Genomic DNA, 20,212 nt, shown 5'->3' on the forward strand with positions numbered 1-20,212 from the left:
TTAAGTGAGAAAACAATGTTGCACAGTAAGTTAATCATCTGGGAACCCCAGTGTGTGATGTGATGACGTCATCAAACGATAAAGTTGACTTCAACTCAACTTTTTACCGAGTCGAGTCGACTTGCAAAAACCACAAGTCGTTAATGCCCTACCACACACGCATTTACTGTTTTTTTAAAACCCGGTTTGGGTTGTCGTGTGGACAAGATTAGCATGATGCAGTGGGAGTAGGCTAAAAATATATATTTTAATATTACCCATCATTATATTCGCCATTAATAGTGGAGTTGTGGCACTGTAAGTGTGTGCCCGGCCGGTGAGAAGGTGAGGAGAGCAACAGCCCGCCAGTGTGCACAGGTGTCCGTCTCTGGTGGTTACATACCTCATGAAGCCTTGAATTGATGGAGATTTTTTGGCTTTAGTAGCTAATAATCTGATGGCCGGTTAAGTCTCCAGTAGGAGACTCAGTTGAATCATTTGAGTAGCAGCCAAATTATCATCAAATTATTGGCTTATTGAACCCATGAATTCCTTTTTTCTACTCATTAAAGTAGAGTACAGTGGCAGTTTCTCTGTAAACAATCTTGCTAACAATCTCTGAACCAGAAATAGCTTCTGGTAACATTTTAGACGAGAAATGGGCCATGTATGTATTTGCTCAGTATTTATTCATTTGACATTGGCGACTCGTAGTTTCGGGACCTATGACTGAATAAATAAATAAATAAAAACCACAAACACATCTGCCATCTGATTAGTCGTCGGCGCTCGGCGCACGTTGTCACTTGAATCCAGTCGCTGCTTATGAGATAACGTCACGTTACGCACTGAGAGGCAATAACTGGAGCCCAGATGGAACGCATTAAATTCAATGAGAGGCAGGTGGACAAGCGAGTGAATAAACACCATGTTTGAATGATTGCAAACTTGAACAAATAATCGGTTCTGGAAAATAAAAGAAGACATAATACTGTACACATATGGTGTCTCTTGTTTTTCCGATGTGCCCACTTCTCGCTTTATAATTTTATTTAGGTACCGTATCTAAAAAGCACAGACCGGGCAGATCATCGCGAGGCTGCAGTTTTTGACTGGCATTTAGTGTTTTAATTGGTTTTCATGTGGACAGAGATTAGATTTGTTTACGTGTAAACGCAGGGGCGTCAATTGGGTATGGCAGGGGTATGCAGCTGCCATACCCTGGGTCCAGGCCAGGGGGAAAATAAAAGTTACTTGTAAATATGTAAATATGTTGTTAAATTACAGTAAAATAACTACAAATGCAAAATGTTACAACATGATCACTTTAACAAGCTATTATAATTATATTCTCCACACTTTTTTTTAGACATTGTGAAAATAGCCGATCTATACATGCTCACAACGCCTCGCAGTGCGAGGCGTTGTGAGCATGTAGATCTGCTATTTTCACAATAGAACTGTGTTATACAAAATGTAATGCCTCTTTTCCATGAGGACTCCCATCTTTGCCATACCCTAGCTTTTGCTGAAGTGACGCCACTGTGTAAACGGGGGGGAAAATTAACAAAGGAGGAATAATTCTGTTTATAATATAACTGTTTTCAATATACCTGTGTATGTGTGACGTGTGAACATACAGTATGCCTGAATAATATGTCTGCTGACCAATCAATGCAAGCTAAAGCAGTTTCTTCCCAAAAGGGATAATACCCATCTGACAATCAGGATAAGCTACAAAGCCTCTCGCTGTTGAAGGAACCCATCAAACATATACAAAGGAACAAAAAGACATAGTAAAAGCGCCCACGTTAGACAGGCTTCATAGAGTGCTTCCTTTATGCTTCATCGTACGACGGTGTCATACGACGGAAAATTGCAGATCTATAAGCTCACAACACATCACATCTGTGGCGTATTGTGAGCTTTTTAGATGGGCTATTTTTGGTGCACGATACCATTGTACAACGGAATATAAATCAGGCATGATGGTGAGTCCGGCCGTGTTCTCGAACAAACAACCTCAACAATGATGACTGCCTGTGTGATGATCTATACAGTATTTGATGTGTGCAGCACGAATACAGTATGAGTGTAGAGTATGTAGCACTAGCACGTATTATATATTTTCGGTATTTTTATTCACATGCTGTGAATGGGCAGTTCAGAAACCGGCCTAGATCTGAGATAGATAGATCTGAACTGTCCATATAGAAATGGTGCCATCTTCAGTTGAACATTAGTGACCATTTTAAACCTATGAGGATGGGCTGAAAATGGGTGATGTGGTCCTTTAAGAACATGTTGCATTGCATTCTTAATAGCTGCCGTTTCCACAACAGTGCTAGCCTGAAGCTATGAGTCACAACGTACTTTACAGTAAATCAACCATAACATAACAAGGTGCGAATAATTGCAACTGAGGGGCATGTTATCTCCGTGAATCAGTGCTGAGAAATGTGTGTGTGTGTGTGTGTGTGTGTGTGTGTGTGTGTGTGTGTGTGTGTGTGTGTGTGTGTGTTGTGTGTGTGTGTGTGTGTGTGTGTGTGTGTGTGTGTGTGTGTGTGTGTGTGTGTGTGTGTGTGTGTGTGTGTGTGTGTGTGTGTGTGTGCGCGTGCGTGTGTGTGTGTGTAAATTACTACTAAAAATAGACAAGCACACAACACGGTGTGATGCGACGCCCTGTGTGCTTTTTTGTGAAACATTTTGAAAGCGGTAAAAGGGATATTTCACAAAAAATACTTTTGGTCATATTATCGTCTAATCAGGCTTTTATGAACACCCTGAACAGTTTTTAATTTGCTTGATTCAATATTTAGATATTTGATGTAAATGTTATCAGGCCCTCCTCCTGCAGGACGCCTCCCCATCTGAGTTACTAGGGCCCAAGGTGGAGGGGCCTTAATTCTTTTATACTTTAGCTATTGAAGCTAGCAGATCTACAAGCTCGCAGCTGTGAGCTTGTATATCTGCTATTTTTCAACAGTTAAAGCACAAAATAATTGAAGTGAACATGTGCATGACACCAATGTTTATACAGTTCCTGGTTTGCGCTCAACCGGCTACTCGTGTGTGTGTTGACTCACTTGAGCACTTCGTTGGAGTTGCTGGGACTGGAGCCCTTTTTGTCTGGTGTGCCGTGGCAGCTCGACTTCAGCAGGGTGTGTGGCCCCCGGTCTAGCATCATGGTGGACGTCGCCATGGCGATGACAGCCACTGCGTCACGTACCCTCGCCTCAATGCCATAGTCCCATTCGTCATATGACACTGAAATAAGCCCTGGGAGGGAGAGGGAGACAGAGGAGGGAGGTTAGCAGTGGAGGGAGAGAGAGGCAGAAAGATAGAGACATTGAAAAAGGAGAGGGGTAAGAGATACAAATCAAAAAGGCAGAGAGAATACAATGAAAAAACAGCCAGAAGGGGAGAAAAGACAGAAATTGAAAACATATAGTGGGAGGTTAGAAACGGGCAAAACACACACAGAGTTCCATTGTGAAGTGACAAACCTAAGGTACTGTAGATTTGACATGAATGGAAGCATAATTAGAGTCGCTGTCGGGCAGAAACCATGTATTTTTCACATTAGAACTTTATATGTTGTATGGTAAATTAATGCATAAAAGTGTACAAAATTAGCAAAGAGTGAAATAATAACTTCAATTGATCTATTTCCGAGAGACAGCCGCTGGCCGCCGCGTCCACGTCCAGGACGCGTCCATGGACGCGGGACGCGGCCGTGGGACGCGGCCGTGGGACGCGGGACTTGGCCGTGGGACGCGGGACTCGGCCGTGGGACGCGGGACTCGGCCGTGGGACGCGGGACTCGGCCGTGGGACTCGGCCGTGGGACTCGGCCGTGGGACGCGGCCGTGGGACGCGGGACGCGGCCGTAGACGCAGACGGCCGGCCGTGGACGAGGCCATGAAAAAAAGGCAGCGAAAAAAGGCCGCGAAAAAAAAAAATTGGGTGTCTATTGTATGTGTTTTTGATGGAGAATTCAAATATGACCTTCTTTTTTGCATAGGACAACTCTAACCTGCATCAATTGGTATTTTATTATTGCCAATTGTACCCTATCCATCTAAAAAACAAATTGGATGTCTATTGTATGTATTTTTTGATGGAGAATTCAAATATTACCTTCTTTTTGGGATAGGACAACTCTAACCTGCATCAATTGGTATTTTATAATTGCCAATTGTACCCTATCCATCTAAAAAATTAATTGGATCTCGATTGTATGTATTTTTTGATGGAGAATTCAAATATTACCTTCTTTTTTAGATGGGACAACTCTAACCTGCATCAATTGGTGCATCAACCTGCTATCAATCAATCAATCTTATCAATCCTGTCTGTCTGTCTGTCTGTCTGTCTGTCTGTAGACAGACAGACAGACAGACAGACAGACAGACAGACAGACAGACAGACAGACAGACAGACAGACAGACAGACAGACAGACAGACAGACAGACAGACAGACAGACTGACTGACTGACTGACTGACTGACTGACTGACTGACTGACTGACTGACTGACTGACTGACTGACTGACTGACTGACTGACTGACTGACTGACTGACTGACTGACTGACTGACTGACTGACTGACTGACTGACTGACTGACTGACTGACTGACTGACTGACTGACAGACAGATAGATAGATAGATAGATAGATAGATAGATTGATAAGATAGATGATTGATAGATAGATAGATAGATAGATAGATAGATAGATAGATAGATAGATAGATAGATAGATAGATAGATAGATAGATAGATTGATTGATAAGATTGATTGATAGATAAGATTGATTGATACGATTGATTGATAGATAAGATTGATTGATTGATTGATTGATTGATAGATGGATAGCAGGTTGATGCACCAATTGATGCAGGTTAGAGTTGTCCCATCTAAAAAAAGAAGGTAATATTTGAATTCTCCATCAAAAAATACATACAATCGAGATCCAATTAGTTTTTTAGATGGATAGGGTACAATTGGCAATTATAAAATACCAATTGATGCAGGTTAGAGTTGTCCTATCCCAAAAAGAAGGTAATATTTGAATTCTCCATCAAAAAATACATACAATAGACATCCAATTTGTTTTTTAGATGGATAGGGTACAATTGGCAATAATAAAATACCAATTGATGCAGGTTAGAGTTGTCCTATGCAAAAAAGAAGGTCATATTTGAATTCTCCATCAAAAAACACATACAATAGACACCCAATTTGGGGTTTTTCGCGGCCTTTTTTCGCTGCCTTTTTTCATGGCCTCGTCCACGGCCGGCCGTCTGCGTCCACGGCCGCGTCCCACGTCCCACGGCCGCGTCCCACGGCCGAGTCCCACGGCCGAGTCCCACGGCCGAGTCCCGCGTCCCACGGCCGAGTCCCGCGTCCCACGGCCGAGTCCCGCGTCCCACGGCCGCGTCCCACGGCCGCGTCCCGCGTCCATGGACGCGTCCTGGACGTGGACGTGGCGGCCAACGGCTCTTGCTGCTATTTCCATTCCCTGAAAAGTAATGGTTTTGGACATACAGTAGGGCCGACAAGCTTTCCTGACAATACAGTATATGACTTGGTGCTTGCGTATGGAAAACAACTGGAGAGCAATTTTCAGAAGATTGGCAATTTTTTAATGATGATGTTCACTTTTTGTGTCCCACAATTCAACACATAACAAGATCAATGAAGGAAAAAGCTCTGGGTAGCCTCACATAGACGTCATCACAACACACTAACTAACAGAACTCTAAGGCCTTGACGTCAATTTGGGGCTTTCACAATAACAGGTTTTCAAATTAAGGCATTTAGCAGATGCTTTTATCCGGGGGAACTTAAAATGTTGAGGGTTGGAGGAATCAGAATTGTTTTATGAACCTGTACACAAGATTTAATACAAAAAGAACACATTGAACCTTGAGTTCCAAGTGCCATATGAACATTTTGTCAAACAACAGTAGGGTACAGTAAAGTGGCCAAGGAAAGGAAACAGCGTGCTATGGCAACAAGCATATAATGCTGTTGGTACAACATAGGTTCAGGAGGGAAGACCACACCGGAGAACTATCTCCCCACTACGTTATTGCCTTCAATCTGGCTGACTTCTACTCCTCCCAAGCTCACCTGCTCGTGATCCCATTGATAACAACTCCTCCCTTATCTCCTCCCTGAAACCAACCAAGGGTTGTATTTATACACGACCGCCTCCACCTGCTATCCTCTGATCCGTTTCTCGCATGGACACACACAAGCTCAGGCTCACCAACGCGTGCCTGGGTCAACCGAACCGATTAACAATATTAACTACAAACGTAGGCCTACAATTCCTCCTCCTACAACCCACAACAGATGCCTCGTACTCCAGCGATGCCATCACTTCTATCCAGCACCAGCAAGCGAGACCAAACACCAACCTTACAGTCTGTTTTCATTCCGTGGCCACTAACTTAACATGTTCGCCAGCGGCCCGGTTCACACGCCGTCTCGCGGCAGTCCCGGCTCGGCACATTACAACACCACCCCAGTCCTATCCTCACACAACCAGTCAGTCCCGTCCCGACCGCCACGGTGTTTCAAGTCACCTCCGCGGCTAGCGAAATAGCCTACTTCTCCCACGCCGCCATTCAAGCCGGCTCGTTCCACGGGACCTCCGCTAGAACCCACAGCGATGACGTCACCCCCGATCCAGAGTTCTGTCCAACACCCAAAGCTAAGTATTTTTCACACACCCGACTCCTATACCCACAGCACGTCCTCACCTACTCATTTGCCAACCTCCATCATTCTACATTGATTCACTGAATACTATCAGTCCCAACAACAATACAGGCTAGAGCAATGGTACCGTCGTGACTGGTTCACCTTGTCACATTTCACTCAGGTTTTTCATATCACTTACTTCAGCCTCCTCCATACCAAATGCATTTCTATGTCACAACGTTTTCACGTCACAAATGTTCAATAAATGCAACTCTACTGGCGCTCCGTACCCGCTCTGTAACAGCCTCCATTTCTAACCTCCATTCCCCCCGTTAACCCACGCCGGTTAATTCCATTATTCATTCCATTATTCACTCCAGTGTATTCATTCCAGTGTATTCATTCCAGTGTATTCATTCCAGTGTATTCATTCCAGGTCCAGTATTCATTCCAGTGTATTCATTCCAGTGTATTCATTCCGGTGTATTCATTCCAGGTCCAGTATTCATTCCAGTGTATTCATTCCAGTGTATTCATTCCAGTGCATTCATTCCAGTGTATTCATTCCAGGTCCAGTATTCATTCCAGTGTATTCATTCCAGTGTATTCATTCCAGGTCCAGTATTCATTCCAGTGTATTCATTTCAGCGTATTCATTCCAGTGTATTCATTCCAGTGTATCCATTCCAGTGTATTCATTCCAGTGTATTCTTTCCAGGTCCAGTATTCATTCCAGTGTATTCATTCCAGTGTATTCATTCCAGCGTATTCATTCCAGGTCCAGTATTCATTCCAGTGTATTCATTCCAGTGTATTCATTCCAGCGTTTTCATTCCAGTGTATTCATTCCAGTGTATTCATTCCAGGTCCAGTATTAATTCCAGTGTATTCATTCCAGTGTATTCATTCCAGGTCCAGTATTCATTCCAGTGTATTCATTCCAGTGTATTCATTCCAGTGTATTCATTCCAGGTCCAGTATTCATTCCAGTGTATTCATTCCAGTGTATTCTTTCCAGGTCCAGTATTCATTCCAGTGTATTCATTCCAGTGTATTCATTCCAGGTCCAGTATTCATTCCAGCGTATTCATTCCAGTGTATTCATTACAGTGTATTCATTCCAGGTCCAGTATTCATTCCAGGGTATTCATTCCAGTGTATTCATTCCAGTGTATTCATTCCAGTGTATTCATTCCAGGTCCAGTATTCATTCCAGTGCATTCATTCCAGTGTATTCATTCCAGGTCCAGTATTAATTCCAGTGTATTCATTCCAGTGTATTCATTCCAGGTCCAGTATTCATTCCAGTGTATTCATTCCAGTGTATTCATTCCAGTGTATTCATTCCAGGTCCAGTATTCATTCCAGTGTATTCATTCCAGTGTATTCTTTCCAGGTCCAGTATTCATTCCAGTGTATTCATTCCAGTGTATTCATTCCAGTTCCAGTATTCATTCCAGCGTATTCATTCCAGTGTATTCATTACAGTGTATTCATTCCAGGTCCAGTATTCATTCCAGGGTATTCATTCCAGTGTATTCATTCCAGTGTATTCATTCCAGTGTATTCATTCCAGTGTATTCATTCCAGGTCCAGTATTCATTCCAGTGCATTCATTCCAGTGTATTCATTCCAGTGTATTCATTCCAGCGTATTCATTCCAGTGTATTCATTCCAGCGTATCCATTCCAGTGTATTCATTCCAGTGTATTCATTCCAGGTCCAGTATTCATTCCAGTGTATTCATTCCAGTGTATTCATTCCAGTGTATTCATTCCAGTGTATTCATTCCAGGTCCAGTATTCATTCCAGTGTATTCATTCCAGTGTATTCATCCCAGGTCCAGTATTCATTCCAGTGTATTCATTCCAGTGTATTCATTCCAGTTCCAGTATTCATTCCAGTGCATTCATTCCAGTGTATTCATTCCAGTGTATTCATTCCAGCGTATTCATTCCAGTGTATTCATTCCAGCGTATTCATTCCAGTGTATTCATTCCAGTGTATTCATTCCAGGTCCAGTATTCATTCCAGTGTATTCATTCCAGTGTATTCATTCCAGTGTATTCATTCCAGGTCCAGTATTCATTCCAGTGTATTCATTCCAGTGTAAACTCACTGGGTTCATTCCACCATCCATCAAACCATTCACTCCTCTCCAACCCGGCCAATCCCCCCATCCACAACAGCAACCATTCACTCACCACAGTCACGGCGTTCCGCCGCCGTCCTGTCACCTAAGCAAAGGCGTTTCCGCCTTCTCCCTGTCACCCAAGCAAAGGCGTTCCGCCTTCCCCTCGTCTAAGCAAAGGCGTTCCGCCTTCCCCTCGACTAAGCCAAGGCGCTCGCCGACCTTCCTGTCACCTAACCAAAGCGTCGTCGCCGCTTACTTAGCAGGTGTTGTCGCCACCTTCCTGTCACCTAACCAAAGCGTTGTCGCCGCTTTACTTAGCAGGTGTTGTTGCCACCTTCCTGTCCCGAGGCACCTCCCTGGCCTCTTCTTTTTCCCCATTCTACCTCCAAACGTATTTCCATGCCTCCATGTTCTCCAAATAGAAAAGAGGTCACTGCTACGATTACCCTAACAGGTCCGGTATTTTTTCCAGGTCCAGTATTCATTCCAGTATTCACTCCAGTATTCACTCCAGTATTCACTCCAGTATTCACTGCTACGATTACAGATCTTGTCGCGGCTTCTTTTGGGCCCTGTACTGTCCAGCCGCTCCGTCCTCATACACCCGTACAACCACTCGTCACTCCTATCTACACCCCATATCGTTCACACCGATCGAACTAAACTAACCTTCCTTCACTCTCCCGGGTTGTGCCCAGGACAAGATCTCAAGGGTGTTTGCCTCTAACTAATGCATGGATCAACATTCCATCTGACTTAACTTACAACTAATTCACACCAATGATGCTATTCATCCGAATTTCTAGCATGGCCCAACTACCTGTCCACTTCTCACCCTGTCCTGTCTCCCACCACATGTTCTCTCCATACCTCCCACTATCCCATAATCAAATGCCTCGATCCTATACCTGCGAAGTCCGTCTACATCCGTTCCAGTGGTCCAACCCTGCCCATGCCATGTGTTCGTGACAAAGCAAGCACCACTTTTTGGGGCCTTAAAGCGTAAATCGGCGCCACTCCAGATCCATGGACCTCGGTGCCACTCCAGATCCATGGACCTCGGCGCCACTCCAGATCCGAGGACCCCAAAGCCAAACACCCAGGGTTCATCGCCCCCTGGAACCACTAACTGCTACCTGCTAGCTCCCAGATCAACAAGCACCCATGCCTCTTCAACCCATCTACATCACACAACCCATCTACACCACACCATCCTCAGTACATCCCTCAATCAGTCTCCATTCATACACACCGTATCCATTCAATAAATACAACCCAACTGATATTGTTTGATGGTGTGGTCTTTACTAGTGAAATGCTGTTGGTACAACATAGGTTCAGGAGGGAAGACCACACCGGAGAACTATCTCCCCACTACGTTATTGCCTTCAATCTGGCTGACTTCTACTCCTCCCAAGCTCACCTGCTCGTGATCCCATTGATAACAACTCCTCCCTTATCTCCTCCCTGAAACCAACCAAGGGTTGTATTTATACACGACCGCCTCCACCTGCTATCCTCTGATCCGTTTCTCGCATCCCTCCACCACCCCAATCTCCACACTTTTCTCATGCGCTCCACTAACATTTCCTCATCCTTTCCTTCAGGTTCCAGGGGGGGCCTTAAAGCGTAAATCGGCGCCACTCCAGATCCATGGACCTCGGTGCCACTCCAGATCCATGGACCTCGGCGCCACTCCAGATCCGAGTCATTGTTGGGTGGGAAACTTGTATGTCCAAAACCATTACTTTTCAGGAAATGGTCAAATGTATCTGTGTTTCAATGGATCCAATGTCATTTTCTGTTCAGTCACAAGCTCTTGCTTAATACTTTTCAATGGTTAAATATTTATAAAAAAAGGACAGACTTCAAACCGGCATGCCTATGTTTGGCCAAAACAAAATCTTCCAAAATGGTTTGGTTATTTTTGTTATTTTTACACAATCCTAAATAAAAACATAAAAAGAGGAAATAGGCTATGGAGATACAGGTACAAGGTATCTGCAGCGACAATATGTTCCTTTGTAGAGTGCACTAGCCTCACTGAAATGCAGCTTTAGTGGTTTTCAACCAGGAACCATCAGGGGTCCTAATGGATACTTAAAGGTCTAAAGGTCTTTGCACACTGCTGCGTTTTTTCGTACGAATATCGGAGCGAATTTCAGAGCACGTAAATAAATAAAGCGACCTCACGTTATGTCAATCACATTTGCACACTGCTGCCCGTTTCGTATTTACTTTCGGACCAGGGATGATTTTTTTCGATTTTCGCAACTGTCGCCACTGCCCTTGCTCTCTCTCTATATCTCCTCTCTCTCTCTCCTTGGCCTGTTTTCTTTTCTTTCTTTTTTTTTTTGGCGCATTTCGGATTTCCAAAACGCAACGAAGAAACGCAGCAGTGTGCAACCGGCTTTTCTCTAAGAGTGTGGCTGGTTTGATCCCTCATTTTGTCCCGGCTCCTTCTGAATTAAATACATGGATTTCCTTTTGGGAATTATAGCCTAGACTGTGTCTGATTTGTTGACCAGATTAATCCTGGCAAACCTATTTTGGGGAAAATTCACAATTTAAAAAAAGATTCTGATTGAAAAATTGCAAACTACTGCAGATCTATAAACTCAAGGTGTCACTATTTGCTGTAAAGTGTCTAAGGTCAATGTCCCACAACTCCCCTGAGCATGACGTCTCTGTCGTGTAGAAACTTCTTTGGTCCATTGATTGATTGATTGATTGATTGATTGATCGAATACTTCAGAATTCGCAGAAAAAAGCACATGGAAGTACAGTTTGCTACAAGGTCTGCTGAGAGGATTTAAACCCAACAAAGCACTATGGCTTGTTTCCGTTGGGGTCCTTTGTACTCAATTAATTGAAACTGTTACTTTTCAGGGTTCAGACAAATCTTCTGCTTTTTATGCTTTTGTGTGACACTGTACTATGATCAAGTAGGCTCACTAGGGCAAAATCATTTAGGGAAAAGGTTTAAATATGGATATAAGGTTTCTGCCCGACAGCAACGATGAGTGTTTGAGTACAGCACCCAGGGGTGTCGCACCAAATTCTGGGCCCTGGGTACATGGATTCACTGTGGGGCCCCTGTGCTTTAACTATTGAAAAATAGCTGATCTACAAGCTCACAGCGCGGCACCGAGTGCCGCGCTGCGAGCTTGTAGATCTGCTATTTTTGAAAAATCATGAAAATCTTTGAATATTTCAAATCCTTCTAAGTTTTTTTTTTGAAAAACCTATGTTTCGATGTCAGTGGAGCTCAAACCTTTTCATGTGAAGGACCCCCAAAATGGTATGTATTTGGCCACGGACCAAAATATTGAGTTCCAGGGACCCTCCCAGAAGCAAAATTTGAGTTACAAATGTTCGCTTAAAAAATACATTATATTCAAAGATTTGCACACATTTTCCACGACTTTTCAAAAATAGCAGATCTACAAGCTATATCTGCTATATTTCAATAGCTAAAGTATAAAATAATTAAGGCCCCTCCACCACCTTGGGCCCTAGTAACTCAGTCCCACTTCCCTACCCCTTGTGACGCCCCTGACAGTACCTGTGGGGAAGACAGCAGGGACGTGGTCTGCGTCTCCAGCTACCAGCGAGGGAACGATCCAGGTGAAGCCGTAGCCGGTCAGGCCCACAGAATGGGCCACCTCAAAGATGGTGGTGGCCTCCTCCTTAGTGCAGTACAGCAGAATGACGGGGCTCTGCAGCTTCTTCATCTGGTTCTGGATCTTAGAGTCTCCATCATCCAGGGACATGTCCAGCAGAAGCACTTCCTCCAGCTCCCAGCCCACGAAGCTGTTCTCTATGGTGCTACGGATCTGGAGGGGATTGGAGAAAGGGATGGGAATGTTGTTCCCATCCAGCAAGGACATAAATAATAACGAACGGTTCTCGAGATACGCAGATTACATACACACACACAGACACGCAGACACGCACGCAGAGACTTCTCGCATTTATAGATAGATGTTGGGGTTCAAAAGCCATGGCAGCATGTTTGCTTGATGGTTGTTTATGATAAGGGAGAGTAGGAGCATCTTCCTTGCAATAAAGTAACGGACAGATTAACAGAAATGGACATCAATACACTGGATTACAGCTCTCAATACTTTATTAAATTGCAAGGATGATTTGAAACGCTGCTCAGTCTAATAATATGTTGTTGTGTGTGCAGTATGCAGATGTCCATTTATTTGCATTGACTCCACCAGGCTGAAGCCGTTTTTTTTTGTTTTCACATGTACCTGCCTTAGCCAGGTGCAGTGTAAATGTGCACACAGCTACTATACTGTGCTTAATAACTTAACCTCTTTCCTGGTGTCCCTATTTTGCCGATGTCATTATATCAAAATATTTCAAAAATAGCAGATCGACATAATGTGGTGTATCATGACACATTGTGAGCTTGTAGATCAGCTATGTTTGCCACACGACAACAGCGTAAAACGTATGGCTTAAGTGGTTAACAGACACCATAAAACCTATGCTAACTTTAGCCACCGAACTGGCAGGTTGCAAGACTCCTATTACAGTACCTTGTCAAAGTTGTAATCTCTGACACAATACTGTAATGTGTACTGAATGTGTATGAATTACCATTCACACTGAATGGTAATAACGATTTCCATTATTTCCACAGAATGTGAGGTTAGTAGGGTTGGGGTACCCTAACCCTAACCCTTAATGTCATTAAGTTATCAGCTATAATCTTTTTTTTTTCTTTTTTTTTTCATAACAAAAGGTGCCACCAATTATGGAGGGGACTGTGCCCAGCAAAATGAACACTGAGTACAGTGTTCATTTATAGTATTGTAATATTGGGAAGAATGCAGTAGATTGAAACCCGTATAATAAATGTTTTCTCAATGTGGCTTTATACTGGACTGGTTAAATGTTAAATGATCACAAAAAAGTCAACAGTATAGAGCCCAAGTAGAGTGGTCTACAGTACCTTGTTTACAAAGTCCTGGTATCCGGGGTAGTATGTTGTGACGATAGAAAAGATGTACCAGTCATACTCTTCCATGATATTCAGCATCACTGATGCCTGCTGCTCGATGGATGGACCAAACTGGAAAAACATGGAGTGGTCATCCTGGAAATCAGAGACAGAGAGCCCAATTTCATTTAGTTATAAGCTAGCAAAAGATTCATGAACAGTTGGCGCTCTTTTAAAGGACAACTTTAGTTTTTTACAACAAGGGTTCATATTTTAGATTGTAATTAAAGAATATAAAAAATAAATTGATTTCATTTACTTCTTTCTATTGTTTTAGAGATTCTTATTTCAGTGGTTGGGGGCATATGCGTACAAGTGGCTAAATATGCCATTTTACACAGAATAAGCCCATTCCCAAGATACAACGCAACCTTTCATGTTTGGATGTGACTTATGGTGGCTAGAAGTGTTACTGTAAATACCAATAAAGAAACTGCTGGTTTATTGTGTCTAAAAATACACATTTAGCCACTTGTACGCATGCCCCCATGGGTACGCATGCCCCACATTTTAGCACGGTAAACGCGATAAAACAATGGAACGAAGCAAATGAAAACATTTTAAGACTCACTTTTTCTTTTCTCTAATTACAATCTAAAATATGAACCCTTGTTGTAAAAAAACAAAGTTGTCCTTTAAGTAGATCACAAGAGAGATCCCTGCCTGATACTGATACGGGGACTAAATCCACGGTTACAAAAACAGCAGTTAGAACAACTCCTAACAAACCTACTGTACACACACAACTCTTGGAAACCAAACATGTTGTCGTGCTGCTGGGTGGTGAGGTGTGTGTAATGACGGGTACAACACAGATTCCTCAGTTTAGCAGACTTTACCGATGTTACTGCACCCAGGTCAGTAGTACATAGATTCCACAACACACAATGACTTCCCGGATGGCTTGATCATAACAATTATGGTCATTAATCTACTCTAGCTCGGGCATAGAACGGGGAGACTTGTCCGTCCATGCAGTGAGCACGAGTACCTGATAACAACTATAACCAAGGAAGTGTCAACCTTTCTTTATAAACTTTCCGCATGGAACGTCCCACAGTCAATGAGCGTGCGAACAGAACATGCACATTCAACCAAAATCAAATATACAGGTGACACAGTCCTATGCTTTGCAGATAGACACACATTGCAGATAGTCACTGAACAAGGTATCACAGGGCTGTACTGCCCATCACAATATCACAACCCCAATATGCAGGACTATCATTACCAATAATTTAAACAGTATATTTTGATTAGTAACATTAGTAACATTTTCAAAAAACCTAAGAAATTCCATTAATTAAAAAAATTATAATAATAATTAAAAAAAATTAAATACATTTTTAATAAGTAGTGAAAACAGCCGATCTACATGCTTACAAAGTAGCACAAGTTTGGGTCCCAGTGAGACATAAAATCTCTCTTTTGAGTCTGGAGCTAATATGTTGGGGAACCACAGATCTATTGACTGTAAGTTGTGACCAAAATCAGGTGGAGATAAAAGGAAAGACATCTTGAGTTACAGGAAAGAGGAGGTAAATTAGCTTTGTAAATGTATTTTGTCCGCTCAATATTCTGCATACTAATTCATATTGCTGAGCACTATAACAGTTTTTTAATTTATATATTTATTTTAGAAAACATTGCCTCAAAATGTCATGACTAAAATATGAAATGGACCTGTTACACATCCAAAGCAGGTCATCAAAAGCAGTGAAAGCAATAACCTTAATGGCTGTTGTCGACAAACCATGAGCTTGTTTCACAACATTCACATTTACAATTTACTTTTTGGGCATCCAAAATGAGTCAGAAGCACAGTCACAGAACGAGCAACTATACAGTCTTGACTTACTTCACTTAAGCCCTTTGCTCCTCTAGGGTGCATAGGCCGTTGACAAAAATGTCCTCCTTTGGTTTTCATTCGTCAGCGTTTCTGTAACTACCTCTTTTTTACAGGATGGGGAAGTTACCCCCACGCCCAACCCCCAATTAACTTTGAGGACCAGGGACTGCTTTGTCTGCCTCCTCCCCCTTGACCTGTCCGGGTTTGGTTAAACTTGACAGGGGTATAAAACCCCTCCAGGATAGCTCTCAGGTTCAATGGAGTACCCAAGCCTCTCCACCACGACAAGGTGCAGTCCAGGAAAGGCAACTATACAGTATCTACATTATAAGCTAGAAACAGGAAGGTGTGCTCAGCAGAGCGCAATTCTCCGCCAGGAGACATGCTGCCCTGATAATAATGGCGATGTATGCCGTAACCTAGAGCAGTGTTTTCCCAAGCTTTTCAGCTCCAGATACAAAAGACAAATGTGTCTCCCCGGGATCCAAACTTAGAATACATTATGAGTTAAACACATGAGCCCTACTTAATAGTGAAAATAGCCACAAGCTCACAACTTGCTGCTATTTTCACTATTTCCAAACTTTTTTAAATTTATGTAGGAAAAATAATATATATGAAATATATATACCATATACTTTCAATATGTTTCAAATTGGCGGAGGCCTAAACATAAATTAAGCAATATAACGTTGTGGAGGAAAAATTGTAGCGGTCTGAATTTTCACACAGATGATTATGTGGCTTAAAGAAGTAGTTCACCTCCAAAATGACTTTTGATTCCTCATGCCATGGAGACTTGAGTTCAATAATATTTTTATTTTATTTTATATTTTGTCGCATTTTTCATGATTATAGTAAATTTACCCCCATTGATTCCGGGTGGGGACCCAAATGAATTTCCCCCTTGGGATAATAAAGGTATCTATCTATCTATCTATCTATCTATCTATCTATCTATCTATCTATCTATCTATCCATCTGGAATCAATGGGGGTAAATCCATTGTCAATTCCTTGTCAAATAGAAAAAAGGCCAAGTGTGTGTGTGTGTGTGTGTGTGTGTGTGTGTGTGTGTGTGTGTGTGTGTGTGTGTGTGTGTGTGTGTGTGTGTGTGTGTCCAAAAAAATCCAAAAAAGAATCAGACTTTGTCTTTTTGTATCTTTAGTTTTGGCTCACACATTTCAGCAGCAATAACAAACATTTAGGCTAAAGGAAAAAAAATGCACTTGCAAAAGAATTGGGGAAAAATCCAATAACTGCTATCTGCAAAAACAAATGCTTAGACAGAACCTCTAGACGAATGTTAGTTACCTTACATTTCATACGCGCAGTTTGAATACTAATGAAGTGAGTCTGGGAGGTGTCAGGTCTATTGTTAAGTTAATGTGTGTGGAAATACGGTCTGAAAGGTTCACGAGGACATAGGTTTTTTTTTAATTTTCTTCTTCATTCTACAGTACGTATACCCCGTATCACGGTAAAACTCACCACTGGACTCTACTACAGCGATCCCCAACCTGTGGGCTAGGGCCCACTGATGGGTCACGATGGTATTGCAAGTGGGACCCCAAATAATTGGTAAAACACCAAGAAAACAAAACATTAATATTAAAAAAGAAAAAAAAAAGTCAAATGCTTGAAAAAGTAGGAACATAAGCGCTGCTTTGTCACAGAAAGTGTTTTTGGAGCTGGTAGCACCTGTCTGTCAGCCATGCATTTCTATGGTACAGACACACTGGTGCGCTTCTCCTCCAGTGCCAGAGCATTGTGCTTCGGTGCTCAGTCTGCTCACGGCATCTGGTGTTTTTTTGGCGCAGTGCCCAAGGAGCGTCAAGCTGACAATAGTTCACCTTCTGGAGAGGAGCGCTGCTCTTTTGATCCTCCTCTTTTGATCCGAGCTGACGTTGAATCGCTATCACAACCAAGAGAAGTCCATGTTTACCGTTATTTCACCTAAGCTATTTGTACTAATAACACAGGTGACAGGCCTGTCGAGCACAGCAACGGTTATCATGTCCGAGCGCTATGGACATGATTATGCAAAGCTCCCCGGCGCCACTCATAAAGCGCTTTCCCCGTGACACAGACACTTAAAGTGTACCATTATTCCATTGATCCAAGCCAGAACACAATCTATTGATTAAAATAAATACCCATATGACCATTTGAAGTGGTCGGAGGAGTGGGCCGCCAACGCTTTTGAGACTTTCAAGTGGGCCCTGACCCAGAAAAGGTTGGGAATAGCTGCTATACTAAGATCATAGTGGGGAGAAGAAAGAGGTTGTGCGTAGGAAGCAGGAAGAAGAAGATGAATAAAGAACAGCAGGAGAGAGAGAGGGACAGCTCTGAGAGCTCAAGGAGCCTGATGTCTGAGTCTCGGGCAGAGGAGACATCGGTGGGGGGGTGGGAGCGGCAAGTGCAGTGACCCATGAGAGACTACTACTGCCTGCACGCGTGACTCATCAGGACACCGAGATTGAGGTGGATTATTAATGGAAGTTAATGACCGGAGGGGCCGCGGCGCAGAGAGGCAGGGACTGTATGGAGAACATTGTCGTCATGTCAACATTTTTGTGTGCCTTGAGTCCAGACGGATTGTGACTGAGGAGGAAACTGGAGACATGCGCCCTGGGTGCATGTCATGACCAACGCTATCTGCTGCCCTCGGGCGTCACAAGGGGGGGGGGGGGGGGGGGGGGGAGTGGGACTGAGTTACTAGGGCCCAAGGTGGAGGGGCTTTATGCTTTAGCTATTGAAAAATAGCAGATATACAAGCTCACAGCGTGGCACCGAGTGCCGTGCTGCGAGCTTGTAGAATAGATCTATTTTTGAAAAGCCGTGAAAATGTGTGCCAATCTTTGAATATTATGTATTTAGCGGGATTTGAAATATTCAAAGACTTGCACAATGTTCACGATTTTTCAAAAATAGCAGATCTACAAGCTTGCAGCGCGGCACTCGGTGCCAGGCTGTGAGCTTGTATATCTGCTATTTTTCAATAGTTAAAGCACAAAACAATGCGTAATAATGCGTTTCCAGTCTAAATGGGTTAAACCCCCTCCCGCTATGAAGAACATTCATGGGGGCCCCGTAGTGAATCCTTGTACCCAGGGCCCAGAATTGGTGCGACACCCCTGGACATGCACCCTGGGTGCATGTCATGACCAACGCTATCTGCTGCCCTTAGCTGCTACTACGCCCCAGTGGTGGACAGTAACCAAGTACATTTATTCCAGTATGGACTTGAGTACTTTTGTCTGTATACTTTACTTGAGCAATTGTATTTTTGGATACTTTCACTACATGTGACAGACAAATACTGTGCTTTTGATTCCACTACATTTCTAGATAGGGAAAAGTACAGTACATTATGAATTAAACACTATAGCTCTATTTTAGATAGGCTAGCGAAAATACTACAAGCTGCAACATTACGTGTTGAGCTTGTAGATCAGATATTATTACTATTATTTGTATAGTTTTTATTTATATTTCAGGAAAACCTTAGAAGTTTAGGGTAAAACCTTAATATTTTAGTGTACTCTAGTAATTTAACTCAAGCACAATTTGACAGAGACAACTTTCACATGTGATTGAGTATATTTGACCTGGAGTTTCATTACTTTGACTCAAGTCCTGGTGTTGTACTTGTCCACCACTGACTAGGATGTTTGGCTGTGCTCTTTCATTCATCAGTGACATTATTTATTCAAACGGTAATCAGCCACAGTAAGATACAACGCCACAGCTGCACATGAGAATACAAATTCTATATCTCTTAAACCAGCTTTTTCCACTAACTATTGGACACACAAGCCCCAAATGTAACTCGGAACCACACACCCCTAAAGCAGTAATCTCTCAAGAACAGATTCTGTGCTGCGCCGAGGGCACTGTTTTCCCCTTTTTTTGGACGATGAGTCCCCAGATTGCTAAAGCAGTGATTCTCAAACCTTTTTATATCAAGGACCCCCATTTTGATATGCTCTGGACCCACACCACTCCAGGATCCCTGAGGGTCCCTGAACCCTATGTTAAATAGCTTTGCCCTAAAGGACTACCGCCCCATCACATATTGTATAGCATATTGTTGAGATGCATGTATGCAGTGTACAGTATGCATCTCTACGATTTGTGCATAGGTGTATGCGTTCATGTATGCGTACTCGTGCATGAACACATTTCTGCGAGTTATGTGTACCCATCCATGTGTGCAAGCACTCGTACACGTTAGTCATGCCTAAGCCCGTCCCCGGGTTGGGGGCCACTGGCTCCAATCAACATCAAGGCCCATATGCCCTTCCCCTGCGGCCGTTGTCCCCCCATGGGGACCCGCTTGGCTTCATCCATAGTTTATACCTTCACCACACTAACCATTGTCCCCCCATGGGGGCCCGCTTGGCTTCATCCATAGTTATACCTTCACCACACTAACCATTGTCCCCCCATGGGGGCCCGCTTGGCTTTATCCATAGTTTATACCTTCACCACACTAACCACGCCATCCCGATTTTGGGCG

At 43.1% G+C, this 20,212-nt stretch overlaps 1 protein-coding gene across 1 annotated transcript in view; it reads right to left on the minus strand.

Moving 5' to 3' along the window:
• The window catches only part of grin2bb (glutamate receptor, ionotropic, N-methyl D-aspartate 2B-b), a gene marked incomplete at its 3' end in the record, with an annotated part of 128,597 nt that overhangs the window by 64,069 nt on the left and 44,316 nt on the right, over positions 1-20,212 (minus strand). The window contains exons 2-4 of the mRNA XM_080722205.1: positions 13,795-13,938; positions 12,391-12,661; positions 3,066-3,258 (exon numbers count right to left, since the gene is read on the minus strand). Coding sequence (XP_080578331.1) covers positions 3,066-3,258; positions 12,391-12,661; positions 13,795-13,938 — 608 coding nt within the window. The remainder of the gene's footprint in view (positions 1-3,065; positions 3,259-12,390; positions 12,662-13,794; positions 13,939-20,212) is intronic.

This window comes from Nannobrachium achirus, assembly GCF_963921795.1.
Source record: "Nannobrachium achirus genome assembly, chromosome: 3".
NCBI lineage: Eukaryota > Metazoa > Chordata > Actinopteri > Myctophiformes > Myctophidae > Nannobrachium > Nannobrachium achirus.